Source organism: Euprymna scolopes, chromosome 26 (assembly GCF_053919585.1).
Source record: "Euprymna scolopes isolate OS-2025 chromosome 26, ASM5391958v1, whole genome shotgun sequence".
Taxonomy (NCBI): Eukaryota; Metazoa; Mollusca; class Cephalopoda; order Sepiida; family Sepiolidae; genus Euprymna; species Euprymna scolopes.
The window spans coordinates 104,418,847-104,437,580 of NC_136507.1; the positions used below are offsets into that span (position 1 = coordinate 104,418,847).

The following is an 18,734-nucleotide window of genomic DNA, read 5'->3' on the forward strand; positions in this document are numbered from 1 at the left end:
TACAATGCTCACCTGTTTGAAGATAGCGGTTTCAATCTTGCCCAAAGCAGGCCAGAATTTTAGTTGGCCAAAAACGTGGTAGGACAACAACAACAACCACGGAAGGCAGTAATTACTGGGGATACAGTTAAGAAAATTGGCATTTCTATCCTGTCGTGGTTAATCACTGGAAGAAGGCCAGAGGATTAGTTGGCTGAAACGTAATGAAGGAACAACTATGAAGATGAGGATAACAGTCCACAAATAAATTAATTAATAAATGAATATACAAATTATTCATCTCAAAAGATTCCAATAAAAAATAAAAATTTTGTTTGGTTCGCAAAACAAAACTAAAATTAAACAAAGAATACCTTAGTGAAGAATATATTTATATATAAGAAACTATTTTTCAAAAAATAAAAGGCATTTTCTTGTTGTCTCACCTGTTTAGAGTTAGCAATTTCAATCTTACCCAAAGCAGGTCAGAGGATTAGTTAGTCAAAATGTGGTGAGATGACGACAACTGTGGAAGGCAGTAATTACTGGGGATGCAGTTAAGATTTTTATTTCATTTATTCATTTAAAGTATTTTATTAGCAAAAACTTGCAATATAACTGTGAGTATGTAATTACTTGTAAGAATAAATATTGTGGCATCAGCAAAATGTTTTTCTTTGATTTTTTCCAGCCACGTCGAGTTGCTGCCATTTCTATTGCTCAGCGTGTTTCTGAAGAAAAGCAGTGTAATCTTGGTGAATTGGTAAGTTTGATTATTTAAAAAAAAAAAAAATTTTATAAATTTGAATTTAATTTGATTCACATTATTTTAGTTGCAGCTATTTCCGCTCACATGAATTGTACAAAGAATCTCAGGTCAATTGATAATGGTTGGGGGATAGAGCACACACTTCTGTTTAGGCTCCTATTTGTTATTTGCCAAAATTGGTAAGAACCAAGCCACTGCTCAGTTACTTTGGACTTGACAGATTGAGCATACACCTCTCTTGTGTTCTTTATTACTCTTTTACAGTGGTTGCTGGCAGTCCTGAAGGCGACTATAGTCTCAGTGCATCTATTATGTTGGAAGCAATAGAAATAGTGATTTCTGTTTACTGAAGAGAACCACAGCTGGCTGTTATGTTTTTGCTGGAATTTTTTGGAGGGTATGAAGTGGTCTATACCTATAGTGCGATTGTGCTTTATACAGAAAGATTCATTCTGAATGCGCCCCTGTCATATCAAAGAACCTAGTGTTGATCTTATATGCTGGGTCTTTCTGCTTGTGTTGTAATAAAACTTCTCAAATTCACTTGTGATGTTAGGCTGTATAAGGTGTTAATTTTAGTCAAAATCTTCTTTCATCGGATATTAATTTCATAAAAATCGGCCCAGCCATTATGGGGTCCATAGTGAACACCCCCCCTCCTGATAAAGTTCGTTTTATATAATACTAGGTAGATAATTGAAAAAAAAATTCAATATTCTAAGGGAGGTAATACTTCTTATTTTGGTTTGGTTATCCTATTTTTGATGAGGAATTTAATTTTTCTGAGGTAGAATATGTGTTTTGTTACTATTATTTAGTTAAATTGTAGATGTATGTTTCTGAGGGGAGGGTAATTATGTCTAATAAATTTTTTATTCGATTTTGAGCAAAGTCAAGTTATTGGTTTTTATTGATTTATATTTACTTAAATTTTGTCGCTAATGTCAGTTTCACCTACTAGGATTTGTTCTAATTTACTTTCTCCCCCTCAAGGTAAGTTTAGATTAGGTCAGTATTTTCATTTTATGTAGAATAGAAATTATGTTTTATCTGTTAATCTAGTAAATGATGTTTAATTATCGCTAAATCCCTCAGCCTTTTTTGTGAAGGATAAGATCTGGTTAGGATATCTAGCTTTGAATAGTCCATTTTTCACTCTTACATATATGGTTGCTTTATCTTTACAACTCCACATTTATATACTATCCCTGAAATCATGCAGTTTCTATTTAGATAATGACTAGAAAAAGTACCCATCGTTGACTGGGTTCAAAAACAGCCTACAAAAAATGGACTCTGATTTATGAAAGTACTAGCGAGGGGTACCTGGCGTTGCCCGGATGTTTGGAGGTGTGTGTGTGTGTTGGGGGGGGGGGGTTTAAAAAAAAGAAGTATGAGGGTCGAACCCGAACCGTTGAGGCAAAGTTGTAAATTAAAGTGTGGAAAAAAAACGTGCAACGTTAACCATTGCCCCACCGCGAGATGCTAATGGAAACTCATTTGAATTTATTTAATTACTTGAATTTAGCAGGTGCCTGTTTTAATGAGTTAATGAGGTAAAATTTGACTGCGGGATAGTATTCATTTACTGCTGAACGCTTTTTTTCCCTCCCCCAAGATGTTATAGGAAAAAGACTAACCCACATGCGGCGAGCGACAAATATTGAATATTTATCTTCACGAAATCGAGCAAATTAAATAGACAGGCAAGCTTCGTTGTTAACTGTGAGATATTACGATTTATATGTGATATAAAAAGTTTTAAAAAGTTGTAAAGCGAGCGACCGCTTCTCTAAAAAAAGCCTTTTGTTGACATACAGAAAAAGTGAACACACATACATACATACATACATTTTCGCTTTTATATATATAGACTAGTGAGGGGTACCGGCGTTGCCCGGGTGTTTGTAGGGGTGTGTGGTGTTAAATAAAAAAGAAACCGGGGGTGGGGGTAGGATTGAAGCCGAACCCCTGAGGCAAAGTTTGAAAATAAAATCGGCCAGCCAGAAGTGAAAGATGTTTGAAAGTCGTCGAGCGTTACGACGACGACGACGACGACGATGTAAGCATTGTTATAAGCGAAGTAAGAAAAGAAAACGTTTTAATTAAGCGGGGGGGGGGGGTAAAACACATATTAAAACAGAAAAACGAATGAACGTTACGTGAAAAATGGCTTAAATAATACAGGGTTCAATATTTGAATGTAAAAAATTGAAAAAAAAAAAAGAAGACATCTCACACCACGATTCGAACCCAAAACGTTTAGATAATGAACCAACCCTTAACTACCTACGCTAAAGTGGGGTATATAAAGTTTGTTCGGTTTATCAACTATTTAAAGTAAATCAGGTCACGACGTCATGATGTCATCTGACGCATGCGTTGTTGACCCTCCCCCCTGTCGAATCGGTCTAGACATCTCTCTCTCTCTCTCTCTCTCTCTCACTTCGTCTGCCTTACTCTAAAGACTGGAAAATAGCATCTGGCTGTTTTTATTTTTAAAAACTTCGTTCGTTAATATTTTTTGTAAGCGTATTTTTTTTTTTTACTTCACATATTTGGCTTATTATTTTTCGTTTAACTATCGAGTCTAACTATTTTGAATGTGGTAATAACTTTGGTAACGTTGCCATAGCGTAGAAGTTCATAGTTTAGCTTTAATTTTTTTTTACTGATAACATTTTTTAAATTGTAAATGAAGACCACCATTAGAGGTTGCTGACGTCGAGATCACGTGACATGACTCAGCGGGTTTTAAATACAAATTGACCCAAAATAAACGGCCGCGTGTATACTTTATGTAGAAGACTTGGCGGCCGTATTTTTTGGGGCAGTTATAAATCGATTTAAAAATATGTAATGTTTAACATTAAAATGTCACTTTTTTGGCCCCCCCCCTTGCAGAAAATCGATCAGTTGACTCACTTCTGATGGTCACTTTGGGCCAATTTTTTGCTATTTGTCGTCCGGAAGGTGGGGCTTTCATATGAGACCAAGTTTGTGAATTTTTCTTGTGTCTGTCAAAAGTTTTTAGCAGACACACAAACATACATACACACAAACAAACATACACACATTTTCGCTTTTATATATATAGATTATTACATAATGAATGAACAAATTTATGTATAAAAAATCAGTTCATGTTCCCAATGCATATGCGTGTATATTTATTTTTCAATAAATGACAGAATGTTTTCGTTTGTAAAAACAATGCCATTTATTTGACACTTAGTGCTTGTGGTTATGGAGAGAGAGAGAGAGATGGAGTCGTGGGTTGTGGCAACGATAAAAATATGCAGACAACTTTCTGTTGACAGGCAGATTTATTTCTCCGTAACTCCTCTCTTTGACCCAAAACCGTTTATTGTTATTATCATTGCATAAGTCAAAATATCATTGTTTCTTTGGTTTCACGTCATTCTACGTCATTGGTCAGAAAATAGAACATGTTTACATCAGAGACTGTTCTTTGTTCTGCTTGCTATTTTTGAGAAACCTGGTATTGCCTAGCTCCATTATCCAACTAGGTTGAAGTGCTATGGTAGTTGACAGTTGAAGACAGTAAATGTTTGTCTATCTTTGCATAATTAAAAGCAATGATTACCATGGCTAGATTTTGTGAAGTTGAGTAGGATACTGCAATTGTATTTTTTGTTAATTAGCTTAATTATTATGTTACATATCAGAAGTCTTTGTCTAATGCAAAGCAACAAAACTTTTTGGCTAAAACGTCAAGCAGAGGTTCGCTAGTCACGAGTTGAGTCGAGTAGAGTTCGTTGTTCACAACACGAGATACATGTCCACGTTCTCTAAATAGCTTGTGCAGTTTGTGAGCAATCATTGATTTGTATGGATGGAACTGAATATCAATGTGTAGAATTCTTCCGACTGTTTGATCAGACAATTCCAAGGCCAAAGCATGTTTGTGAGTTGAACGTGTAGGAGACTGAATAACAGAAAGCCTCTCAGCTCGAATACTGTCTGGTGTTTGAGCGCTTCGAGACCTACCAGGTGGCTTTTTTGTAAGTCTCGAATTTGTAGCTCTAAAATTTTCAACCCATAGCTGAACTGATTTTCTATCTGGAACAACATCATGCCGTCCTAACTTCTAATGAAGTCGGAAAGCTCTCTGCGTTGCAGTTACATATTCACCATTCTTCAAAAACATTTCGACAGTAAAATTCTGATGTGCATCAGTTCAAACCATATCAGTTGATGAGAGCACTTAAAAAAAATGGGTATTAACTAAATGCAGAAATCGTTGGCACTTACATAAGTTCATTAACAACATATTTAAAAATATTTTTTTAATTACATTTTCACTCCAAACAAGGCACATTGCCACTTGGATGTAGGGGGCTACTATCAGGGACATAAGCTACAGGAGTACTATGTAGGGAGTTGGGCAGCAAGATGTCGGTTCATGTTACACTTGAATTTCTGCATGTCAGTACAGTTGGGGAAGCAGGAACCCAAAAGGGAATTCCAAAGTCTAGGTTCTGGGAAAGAAACTACTGGAGTAGAAGGCTCTTTTACATCTAGGGATCTCTACTGTGAAGGGGTGGGATTTAGCTACTTGTCGGATTTGTCGGAGGTATTTACGTCGAGGGGGTACAAGAGCTTGTAGTTCGTCAGAGCATTCACTGTTAAAATACTTGTAGAACAGGCAGAGGGATGCAACATTTTGTCGATGGGACAGAGGCTGAAGCCTAGATGACAGTTCAGGACCTATCAGATTGGCGACTCTCTTTTGAACCTTGTCTAGAAGCGAGAGACTAGTAGCAGATGCACCAGCCCCAATGTGACAACAATACTCCATACATGGGTGAATGGTGGCCTTATAGAGGTACAGGATACTTTCAGGCATAAGTAGTTTTCTAGCATGGTAAAGAGAGCCCACTTTCTTCACAGCAGCCTTGGCAATGCTCTCAATGTATCTATTCCAGTTCATGTTCCTTGTAAACATTAGGCTGAGAAGTTTAAAAGAACACATTACCTGAAAGTACTTTTCAGGTAATGTGTTCTTTGCCATTGCGAGAAAGTAGAGAAGGTTTCTTGTAATTATTGAAGGAAACCAGCTTAGTCTTGGCAGTATTTCTGTCAATGGAATAATTTTTCAAGGTTAATGAAATCTTTTTTTCATTTCCCAGGTCGGCTACAATGTACGATTTGATAATATGACGTCCGCTTGTACAAAATTAAAATATATGACTGATGGAATGTTACTACGAGAAGCTATATTGGATCCCCTTTTGAAAAAGTAAGTTTAAATTAAATTTTGTTCTTGAGAATTCAACCTATTTTAATAAAAAAAAAAAGTTTAAAAATCTTTGATGTATGTACCTGTCATATAACGAAAATGTCATATTCTAAAAATGTTGTAAATTGATCAAGTATTTTTTTAAACTAAGAAAATCAAATTTTATAAAGAAGCAAGGATTATGTGTTTCGCTCCACCATATTTAATAAATAGAGACAACTCAATTCAAATTATCAAAACAGAAATAGAGGTCAAAAGCAATCTTGAAATGGCTACAATTTCCTATTAAAATCACTAAAAAAATTTTCTATATAAAAAAAAAACTACTTGATCAATTTATCTGATTTTTGGAATATGACATTTAAAAAAGAAATTAACCATTTTTTTTTCTCTACCAACACTATTTATGCTTGTGTACAGGGTTCAGATCTATCAAGCATCACTTTCACAACAGAGTAAAACTATCCATCTTTCCAAAAATGGATATTGATGGAGGTTGTACCTTTTTGAGCATGAGCATAAAATACCAATTAGATCCCATTTGACTTTAAAGGTTAACAATTGAATTCAAACTTATCTGTAGTACAGGGTGGAATGATAAAATTGTCGTCCTAAAGAAAACAACACTACAACTTTATTTTAAAAATTTATTGAAACAAAATCAGTTCAGGTAACTTGATTATGTAGTACAGCTGATATTCATTCAATGTAGCCGCCTTCGGCCTCAATTACCACCTCGATACAGGTCCGGAACCGGGAGCATGCCTTTTCCACAAGCGCTGATGGGAGCTTAGTGAATACTTGGCGAATGGCGGCGATTAGGCTGGCTTTGGTGTTGTGGGAGGTCATGTTGGTGATGTTCTCAACATATGACCAAATGAAGTAGTTGAGCGGGTTGAGGTCGGGGTAGGAGGGGGGGCAGTAAGATAAGGGTACAAAATCGTAGTATTCCTTCTGAAGCCAAACTTTGGACTTGTGGGCTGGCGCCAAGTCCTGCTGCCACATCCAGGGTCTGCCAGCGAGCACCTGATTGCAGCAGAGGATCACCACACTCTTCAGCACATTCAGGTACACTTTGGTGTTGACTTTCAATCAGACTTCGAAGATGTGAGGTGACATTATGTGGCTCTCATTTGAAAGCATACTTGTAGCCAGAAACTTTGTTGAGCTGTGCCCTTAAGTGTCAAACTATCCAGTTTTACATTTTGAGGGTGCTGGCAATGGTCCTATTGTTATAACTTGGATCGGTAGAGAACATGAGTTGTACAGCGGTGCATCTCCAATCTCACTTGTTAAACATTGTGTCACTTTCAGGCATGATAGAAGGCTCCTATCGCTCTTGGGATTTGTACACAACTAGCCAACTAGTAGATGATTTGTAACAAAAAAAGAAAACTGAAATGGAATCATGTCATCTTTTCTGGGGCAACAATTTTAAAACTACAGATAAGTTTGAACTCAATTGTTAACACTTGTCTATCTTTGCACTTAATCAAACAGTAGAAAACAAAATTTGGGATCTAATTGGTATTTTATGGTCATACTTAAAAAGGTTCAACCGCCATCAATTGTCTATTTTTGAAAAGATGGATAGTTTTATTATATTGTGAAAGTGATGCTTGATAGATCTGAACCCTGTACACAAGCATAGTGTTGGTAAAAAAAAAAGACAAGTTTTTTTTTTTGTTTTTTTAATGCTCTGATATTTTTTTTTTTTTTATGCTCTGACATTTTTTTTTTCTTTTTTTTTTAATGCTCTGATATTTGAGAAATTTAATTGAAGAAACTAGAATCTCTCATTTCTAGTCATGGTTTCTGAAGAGTTATTAATGTATAAAAAAATCTATTTCAGGTATTCAATTGTGATATTAGATGAAGCCCATGAAAGAACAATACACACAGATGTTTTATTTGGTGTCGTAAAAGCAGCACAGAAAAAAAGAAATTCTTTGAATCGAAAAGATGTTAGTTTAAAGGTAAGAATTTAGTTGATGTAATCGCGGGTGTGTTTAAATGGAGATAATTTTCTTTACATTTTCAAAAAAGTCTTTATACTTTTTAAAACCTTTATTCTTTATTTTTTAATTCGTTTGTAAAAATAATTTAAAAAATTAAATTTTATTTTAAAGTTTTTTACTTGAACCCCCCTCCCCCCCAACATTTTAATGTTTTTGTTGCTTGGGCGTTATAAGTGAATATCGAAAGCAAAATCGAAATAATGCATTCCAGTAAAACGATTATTATGTACCGATGTGTCATCTGAAAATTAGTAAAAAAAAGATTATTATGTACCGATGTGTCATCTGAAAATTAGTAAAAAAAAAGATTCCAAACGTTACAAAAAATGGAATAAGAATAAAATTTATCAAAAATGCAGTTGTTTCGTAGTTAAGTTTCTTCTATTCTGTATGGCACCCTGTTTCAGTTAAACTCTGCCATTTCAGGTTAGAGAATGGTGGATTTTGAATCGGTATTTTTTTTTTATTTTATTTTATTTTTTTTGTAAAAATAGTTCTAGTAAATCTTCTACTCGATCAATTTTTTGTTATTTTTTTTTTTTTAAATTTTTACTAATTTCAACATGACACTTTGGCTTGGAATGGTAATACCTGTTAGGGCATTTGGTACTACCAGATCAGGCTGTGTGAAAATACTGGCTTCCTGGCATAAAATGCACCAAACATTGATGTTATTGTTTGTTTTTTCTTCCCCTTTGTAAAATTCAATCATGTTCTGCAAAGTCAAAAACAATTTTTTTTTTACAAAACAATCAAACCAAACACCATGAATAAATATTTGAATTCATGAAGAATTTGAATAAACAAACGTTTTGCAAAACTACTAAATTTGGCATTAAATAGCCTGAAAAGGGTTGATACACCATAAAATAACCAAACCAAATCAACCAAATTCGATTTGGGCTTTAATCTTCATTTAAATTTCTCTGCAAAGAATTACACATTATTGATATCTCCCATATTAATTGTAATCTTCTGACTGTCATTTTCACAACGTTTCAGTTGATGTAACCTCCAACCTTCTTCAGGTGTATCTTGTCGAATGAGGAATGTTTCTGTCACATTCAGAAATTTGGATCGTAATTCAAACGGAGCCCCAATCACAGGCAAATCTCCATCGTATGTTAAAAATTCAGCTCACTTCATGGAAATAATGAACATTATTCCAACCAGATGGTGAGTCTAGATGTAGTAAGGCTGTTCATGAAAGTACTCACTGATGAGACTCTGACAGTCGTACGGGATAAGCTGACTTCTGATGCTTCATTGAGGGGACGCACTTGCATCCAAATTGATAATATGATGAAGATGTTGACCTTTTGTGTAGAAACTACATAGTTTGTGATGAGATCTGATATATATCAGCATGAAGAAAGTCTGGCGATGGGATTACCATTGTCCCCAGTACTGGCCAATGCATACATGGAATACTTTGAGGAAATGGCATTAGGATCGACACCACTAAAGCCAACAGTGTGGTTGTGATATGTAGATGACACATTCATACTCTGGCTCCATCAGGAAGATGTTCAAACGTTACTGGACCATGTGAACTCGATCCATCCACCTGTACAGTTGACGATGGAAAAAGAAGATAACAAATTTATCGTTCCGAGATGTGCTGGTCAGGGGTCTTCTGTATACTGAAAGCCAACTTTCAATGGACAGTACCTAAATTTCAACTTCAACCATCCATATAATGTAAAGAAAGGAATCGTCCATTGCCTACAATATCGAGCAAAAGCAATGTGTAGTAACAGCAATGCATATCAAGAAGAAATGGACAGTTTAAGAGAAACACTCCACCAAAGCAACTATCCAGAGAGCATGACATCAGCTCCAAGAAATCTGAACCAGACACTAGAGGACACTAAAACAGTTTGTATACTATACATGAAGGCTTGTTGGGAAAAAAACTTCAATGAATATGTAATCCATATGACATCAGGACAGTATTCAGAAGCGATTCAACCTTCCAGAAACAGCTTGTGTGAGTCAAGTCCCCTGCAGAAAATCATGACTAAAAACTGTGTATATGAAATCCCATGTAAATGTGGAAAACTATACAAAGGTGAGACATGTCATCCGCTAAAAGTATGGTTAGATCATCAAAAAGCCATAATACATCCATTAAATAATTTATGTTCTAGAAAAGATGTCTAAGAATTGGGGTTTAAGCTTTAGAGATCTTAAGAAATTGAAATTCAAGAAATCTTGCTTAATGGTTTTCTAATCATTATGAATCAAACTTAATGTAAATGAGAAATATTTGATTTTTAAACGAGATGTTGTGCTCATATTATACCCCTAATCGAACGCCTAAAAAAACTGGATTTAGGGGAATATTTATTAATAGATGTCTGATATGTGTTATTAAAAGTTCACAAAAGTCTTACTTTTCATGAAAGGCTTTCAGATCCTCCCCTTTCACATAAAACTAACTTAAACAAAATACAGCCTACATTATCCACTCTTAAATTACAAGTTCATGTGAAACTTTGGTGCTTAGTGCACTTTTGCCACCATGTTATTTTTAAATTTTTTTTTTTTTTCAGGTTAAATTCAAGCTTCACAATATCTTTTTTTTTATTATTAAATTGTTAGGTGGAAGCACAGAATAGTCGCAAAGCATCCTCCCCTCCCCATGTTAAGAATGGCTTTCAAAATAATATTATTTCAGTACGGTGGCAAAAATGCACAAGTACCGAAATTTCTTTTCTAATTGTTGTTTGTAATGTTTCAGATTATCATTATGTCGGCAACAATGGACGTGGACAATTTTTCCTCCTACTTTGGCAGTTGTCCTGTTCTTTATCTCGAAGGAAGACAATTTCCAATTAAGGTTTGTATCCTTTATCTTTTCCTTGATTTGTTTAAATATCCTTTTCTTCCCACCATCTCAAGTTGGGGGTCTGATTTGTATTAGTTGTAAACTGCTTACACCAAACAACATTATGCATAAAGTTTGTATCCACGATGTTTGAATTCAAAGAAAGATAACGTTTGTATGACATGTCACAGTGGAGACGATTGTTAACTATAAAACTAATGTTTATTTCGACATTAATAAAATTATTTTTAATAAAAAAAAAAAATGAACTGTTGTATATGAATAGGAATTTGATATGTTCTGCCACGAAGAAGCACAAGGCACAAAAGACCACCCCCTGAGTGTTTCATGTGTGATCATAGGATCAGATGGGAGTGTAGTAATAATTCCTCTAATGCGCTCACCTCCAAAAGCCAGAAAGTCTGCTCTGTTTGTTGTCAACACACTGGGGCTGGGAGAGGAAGAAGAAGAAGAAGAGGTAGACGTGGTTGGTTTTATGGGAAAAAGGGTGAGACTAACCACAAGAATTCCCGAGATTTGAAAGGAATAAAAGACCGAACTCGGACGAATAGGCGACTGTGCTTTTGCTGAAGCAGAGAAAACAGTGAAATATCCCTTCCTAAAGAAAGTTCCGGCTCGAAGTGAGAAAGAAAGTGAGGCTGAAGGACCCAGCAGATTTCAATATTCATCATTATCTCCATTTAGTCTTGAAAGACAATGGATATCTCATGTAAGGATAGTTGCATGTGTAATTGTGAGGCAAGGGTTGCACAATTCCAACCACACCTCTCTTGAATCGACAGTGCTTGAGTTGCAAGGAGAAGTCCAGGACGACTGGAAACAGAACATACACTACCTGGTTATCCATTTTAGTACTGACCAGGCTTAACATTGCTTAACTTCAGTGATCTAACGAGAACTGGTGTGTCAGCATGATTATGCCGTATAATATTTATATACTAGCAAAGATACCCGTGCTTCGCACGGAGCTTTGTTGCGCACTCGGGTACCAAAATTTGTGGGCACCTTTCCAGTAAGTTGATGTTGTAAGAGCAACGATTGCATAAGGTGATTAACATTTTAACTACCTCTTGTAGTGACTGAAATTCAATCAGGAACTTCACAAAACATTTTCATCAAAAAGGAAGGTTACTTGATGTTACATAGTAAATTTTTCATTGAAGTAATTTTCAACTCTTGCTTAAATTTTATCTCGCACATTCAATACTAAAAACTTTCCACAATCAGATCATGTCAGTTTTTCCTCATATCCATTTCTCGAACTTTTCACTGAAGAGCCTCAGGGTAAACTACATTTCTGCTGCTTTGATTTGGAGCCAGAATGTAGAGTTTTTCTGAACTTCCTGTCCGGCTGATGGAGACGTAGAACATACCGTGACTGAAGCAGTCTGATGTTAAGTCTACGCCAATGGTGTTAAATGTCTGACCTTGACTTTTGTTTATGCTCATTGCAAAACACACCTTCACAGGAAATTGGAGTCTCCGGAATTTAAATGGAAGTTCTGAGTCCGATGGAACTAAGGGGATCCTTGGCAGTAGAACGGTTTCGCCTTTGTAGGGACCACAGGAAATGGTGGCCTCAAGTACATTGGTGTGCAATCTGGTGATAACACATCTGGTTCCGTTTGTTGTTTTTGGCGGTTCCAAGGATCGAAGAATCATGATTGGCGATCCAATTTTGAGATTTAAAATGTGTGGAGGCATTCCAGATATCTCCAAAGAGTTTAAAAACTCCACAGGGTAGTGAACAGCTTCATATTCATTAGTAGCCGAATCAACTGACTTGTATTGCTTTGTGTCTCCTAGAAATTCATCCATTATTGAATTGTTCAAATGATTCACATTGCTGTTTAATGGCGAAATAATAGCCCTCTCAGCAAGCCAATCCGGTGATTTTCCATTGTTTTGCAGGTCTGGGTACACTTTGTCTTTCAGTTGCTTCTGATTACCGACACATTTACCAAGCGCAGTTGGAATCTTAATTGTGTCAGGTGAAGAAGTGATAGGAAACTGACCATTACCGATTTGGAGAAGCAATTTTGAGAAGTCTGCTGCAGCTGTGTTATCAGAGATATAGGCTCTCATATTAGTAGTCAGTCTCTTCACTATAACGTGCCTCCAGAGATAGAATTGTTTCAAACTTGCATTGACAATGTTAGCCCTTGTGCCATTTTTAACCACTGGGAGGATTTGACGGAAATCACCGCAAAATAAGGTTGGAATGCCACCCATGGGATTCTTGTTTCCTGTGATGTCTTGCAGTGTTCGGTCAATTGCTTCATAAGCACTCTTGTGCGTCATTGGGGCTTCGTCTACAATGATTGCAGAGGTGTCTCTAATTACATTTGCCAAGGCTGAGTTACCACTAATTTTGCAAACTGGCTGATCCATTCGATGAGTATCCAAGGGTACTTTAAAAGTGCTGTGAAGAGTGCGGCCACCTTGTAGTAGAGTAGCAGCAATGCCACTGGATGCTGTTGCAAGCACAATCTTTCTCATGGATCTAATCTTTGCAAGGATCAAATTGATTACAAAAGTCTTGCCCGTACCACCTGGAGCATCAAGAAACATCATGTTTTTGTTCATTTCACCTTGTGCTTCCAACATTGCCATGAATGAATTGTAAACTTCTCTTTGAGAATCGGTCAGTTTTTCTTGCATATTTTCTGCTTGTAGGGAATGTTCGTCAAGATTATAAGTAACTTCACGTTGATACTCTCTCGCGAGTCTTTCATCTCTCCCTTGCGTTGGTGCAGGTAATCCATAGCTTGCCAATGGTTGACCGCACATAAGGAGAACTTTTTCTTCAATTAGACAAAGAGTTTTATTGTAGATGTCCTCATTAAAATCTGCTTCTGGATTGTTAACTTCTTGCCTGTATCTGTGAAGAATGTCTTCAGATATTACATCACGAAAAGCCATCCAGATCTCAAGAGGATTTCTTGGCTCACAGGCTGTTAAAATTATCACAAATAGGCTTCGCAAATTTGAAGGTGATTGAGTGGCACTTGCCTCTCCTACTGCTTGATGCAAGTGATGGTCATTTTCTAGAAGGCCTCGAGCAAGGCACGCTGCTCTGTATGTTTCAAACACCTGACCATTGTATGCTCGCAAATCTTGAAATGAAGTTGGACCAGCAACCTCATTGAGCAACAGGCGTAAGAAATAACACTTCCCTGCTTTTGGACTAATCGTGTAGATTCTCCCAATGCATGGTGCCTTCCATACATCATCATTTTCAGGACCTTCAACTTGTACCCCACGCATTCTTCTCATCCATTTCTTTGTCGATTTGTTCCAAGTGTAAAACTCAGGGACTTCTACGTATTTGAGACCCCTTGCAAAGTCATCCTCATGGCAGAGTTGAAAAAATGCTGTCAAAGTTGTGGCAGGCGGTGGACCTTGGGCTTGTTCCAGAGCAGTATCAGCTGAGAACATGACACGCTGCCCATTTTCAAGATGAACAGAAAGTTGTACAATTGGGGGGAAATGTTCATGGATGGGATGTTCCAATATCCTCCAGGCCGCCTCTGAACTGCCGACATACCTTGCATTCTGGAACTGCTGGATCTCATCCACAATGTGACTTTGTACTTGGTCTTGTTGGTTAGCTGCTCCATCAGTTCTTTGTAGTTCAAACACTGCTTGATCACATCCTTTATTCACGTATTTGAGGACATATTTGATGCTTTGGATCGAGCTGCAAATTTCTACGTTAATGTGAGCGTTGAACTGCTGAAGGAGGACCTTGTTGTACGGAACAATCCACTGGTTTGTTATTTCTTGATTAACATACCGACCATTTCTCTTCATCCTTATTGTACCAGTCTGGCCTCCATCTTCTGGTTTTCTTCGCCTGTACTTGGGGTAAGAGTCTTGGCCTTGCTCGGTACACTGAAGAAATTCTTTTGGGTATTTTTTTGGAACATTTGTTGTCAATCATACATGGACAATTTGGATTAAATGGTCCACAAGGTCCATGCACCATATGTGCCATCACTTTAGCATGAAGATCAGGATCTTCCTCTTTGTCAAGGATCTCTGCAGATATGCAGAGATCCATTTTTTCTGGTAGAAGTTTGTCCTCTGGGGCCTGCCAGGTGAGGATGTGTGCATGTGGCAGTCCTCTTTTTTGATATTCAATACTGTACAGGAAAGCCCTCAACCTGCCAAATCCTCCCTTTTTAATAAATTCAAGTAACTTTTTTAGCTTCTGCCTGAAAACCCTGGCAACAATATCTGGACGATCCTGAGGGTCTTCCCCTTGAAGACAATTTTCTGTAATTTCTGTCCACTTTGGATTTGTTGTGAACGTGATGAAGAGGTTGGCTCGGCCCATTCGCCGAACATATGCCATGGCATCACTTTGACGCTCAAACATGTATCGAGGGCCTCCTGTATAAGTTGCCGGAAGTACAACTCGTTGACCAAACTGTTCTGGATTCCCATCCTCCCTAAGAATTGAATCTCTCAAGTTGCTATAATTGTCAGCTCTCAGGGTCTGTTGCTCACGCCTCAGGAACTGTAAACGTTCTGTTTCAATCCTACAGTACACATCCACCAGCTATTGTTGAAATAACCTTCGGTACCAGAGAAAATAGTTTCCAGGCCGAGTCATTAAATGGTACGAATAAAATTGCTGTTGGGTAACTTTTCGCCCATTGGATGCCTTCATGTAGATGTTGTAAGATGGAGAACCATAGGGGTACATTAACGGGTACATTAAAGTATCGTAGAGGGGATGTAGTTCGGAGATCCGTTTTAATGTATCATTTCTAAAACGCAAGACAATATCCCGGTTAGCTGTTGGTTCATTCTCCATTAATATTCCAATCTCATACGTTGTTGTTGGAGCATTGAATCGCCGTGGATGCTCTTCTTGCGGCCTTCGGTCTTCCTTTATGACAACTTTATGTTCTACCAAGTGTTCTTCTTCAATCCTCTCCTTTGTTGTTTTCAGCTGACAAATGAAGCTGTTGTTCTCATGTAAAAATTCAGTCAGACTTTGGAGAATGTCTCTATTGAGTCTACTGTCACGTCCCCGATTATGTAGTTCCTCTTCCAGACTATCCAAGAAGTAGACTTGAATAAACTTTGCTGTTTCATCTTCAGGTGGTAAAAGACTCCCAATCTGGTGGCAAACCTGGCCTCGAATTCTAAAAGAAGGATTCCACCCATGTACTGACGCAATTTTGTGACCAAATGATGTCATTGCAAAACAATTGTTATAACTGCGTAGATTTTGCAGAAAATCTTTAGAGATGGGACCATTGCCGGAGAGCAAATCTTGAAGCAACTGAGGCAGTGGTGGAAAGCTATCAAGCACAACTTTGCCAGAAGAACAACAACAACCAGGGGTTTCTCCTTTAAATTTTACAGCTGAGCAATGTTGACATACTTTGTCCATTTTTCCTATATCAGCTGTAGTGAGAGAGTCATTTTTGTTGTAGAGCAATCCTTTTCTATTGCAGTGTTCTATTTCATGGTGTCTCAAAGCAGTCATTCGTTGTCTAGCTGCCTCGTTTTCTGTCAATTGCTGGGGCAAAGTCATACTCTCTCTCCATGCAGCCTCTCGTTGTTGCCCTTGGTATAGGCGAAAGCTTCGTTGGGTTTCCGATTCATTCTGATGTCGTTGAGCCACTCTCAACTGACCTTGTGTACGTCTACTTACCTCATATAATTCATTCGATCGTAATATTGCTTCTCTTTCCAGTGCATATCTTTGTCTTTCTTGAATTTCATCTTGTGATGAATTTAACCGCCTTACAGCATGTCTAGTTCTGTCAGCTTCACGTTGGGTTTCTCTTTCCAAATCTGACAGTCTTGCTCTCCTTTCTCTTTGACGTATCCTGTTAAGTTCTAGACGTCTTTCTCTATCTGAATTGTTTTCATTGGAGCGAATTGCAGCAACTCTTAGTCTATTAGCTTCCAATCTTTCCATTCTTTCTTCCTCACTTTCGTTTCTACTTCGTTTGGGTGGCATAATTTCGGTTTTAAACAGAATTGTTTAACGATATTAATGATTGTAAATTAATTAAGCGTAAAGGAAATGTATACTAACTGAAATGGACGAACTATAAATAATATTTCTGAATAGTAAAATTATAAACAATTATATTGTACCTATTTACTATGCCTTCCCACACCAGGGTCGTTTTTTAACGTGGAGAAAAGGTACAAAAATAAAAATTGTCTCAGTCGTGAAGGATTTCTCCTCCACCGAAAGAGAACAAGAAATAGAAGTGCAGCATCTGAAGAACAGATGCTACACTTTGATCTTGACCAATTATATTGTAGCAAAAATGAATAAAAGCGACCTACTTGTGACTCATTACTTCCGGGTGTAAACGTCACAGTCTAAAAGTAATAATTTAAAAAAAAAAAAGTAAATGTAAAATAAATGTAATACCAACTTAGGTTAACTAATATATGTAAACAGTGCAATTAAAACAGTTCTATTAAAACAAATAATTACTAAGATCTAGGTAATTGTTAGTCTCATTGTTATGGTTTTAAAGAAAAAAATGTGTAAAAAAAATTCTGCTTTTGTGAGTACGTGTATTTCTTTTAAATTACATAACCTTTTTATTTTATTATTTATATCTCTTTTAAATTTATATATTTTGTTAGTAAACTGGAAGAAATTCAGTTGAATAAAACCTTGTTCGTGTTCTTTACGTTAAACTCATTTTTATAAAAGGTTCATCCGGTTTAAAGAAAGCACTAAGTTTAAATAAGACTGGAAATAACTAATTCAATATATAAATAGAAAAATGAAATAAATATAAGCTTTAAGTCTTAAGATAGTAATAATCAAAATGTAATAAATTATTTGTAGTTCAAATCTATGATAAGACAGGCTTTCGAAATAGGCTCGACCAGAAAGATTATATTGGAACGAAATTATAATCTCCGTGCCATTTTCAAAACAACCCCACAAAAGTAACGGTATCCTACAGTTGGTTAAATGACAACGTTGGTTGTAAGAAAAATGTAAAAGAAAATGCGCTTATCTGTTTATTTTGACCTGTTTTATTTAATTAAAAAAAAATTGGCTATAACTGGAAGAGAGCGTTATGTTTTGGGGGTTGTTTAAAAAATAGAATGGAAATAAAGTTAGTTCCGTTTTAATTGTCTTTAATTGCGGCAAGCGCTAACAAAATCGAAAAATCACTGTTCACATTCGAAATGTTAACTTTTATAGGTTTACAGGTTTGCTGACAAGGCTGGGGGTGTTTATTTAGAAAGCCATACTTAACATGGGGAGGTTGGGATGTTTAATACAATTATTGGTAATCTCCAAAAATACCGTTAGGGCTTACAACATGGCCGCCAGAAGAGTCAACAAAAAACTGCGAATAAAATATATAAAACTCGTAATTTCTGTTTTTAAAGTGGGTTGTCAATTTTCTTTATGAAATATACTTCCAAAATAAACTATTACAGTCGTTTAAAACATAATAGAAGTATTATTTTTTATTTTTTAAAAACAATGTTTACAAAATGTCTACGAACGTTCGTAGACATTTTGTAAACATTGTTTTTAAAAAATAAAAAATAATACTTCTATTATGTTTTAAACGACTGTAATAGTTTATTTTGGAAGTATATTTCATAAAGAAAATTGACAACCCACTTTAAAAACAGAAATTACGAGTTTTATATATTTTATTCGCAGTTTTTTGTTGACTCTTCTGGCGGCCATGTTGTAAGCCCTAACGGTATTTTTGGAGATTACCCAATTATTTTACTAAATTGATTTTTTTCATTTAAAAATAAAATTATTTCTTTTTTAATAAAGTTTTATTTTAAAATATTTGTTTTTGTTTATTTATATAAAATTACGATAGTTGA

General features: G+C 36.2%; 1 protein-coding gene across 1 annotated transcript in view; it reads left to right on the forward strand.

Moving 5' to 3' along the window:
* Nucleotides 1-18,734, forward strand: part of LOC145248334 (ATP-dependent RNA helicase DHX33-like) — a 105,631-nt gene that overhangs the window by 21,198 nt on the left and 65,699 nt on the right. The window contains exons 4-7 of the mRNA XM_080110244.1: nucleotides 671-742; nucleotides 5,902-6,011; nucleotides 7,864-7,987; nucleotides 10,773-10,871. Of these exons, the coding sequence (XP_079966370.1) occupies nucleotides 671-742; nucleotides 5,902-6,011; nucleotides 7,864-7,987; nucleotides 10,773-10,871 (405 nt within the window). The remainder of the gene's footprint in view (nucleotides 1-670; nucleotides 743-5,901; nucleotides 6,012-7,863; nucleotides 7,988-10,772; nucleotides 10,872-18,734) is intronic.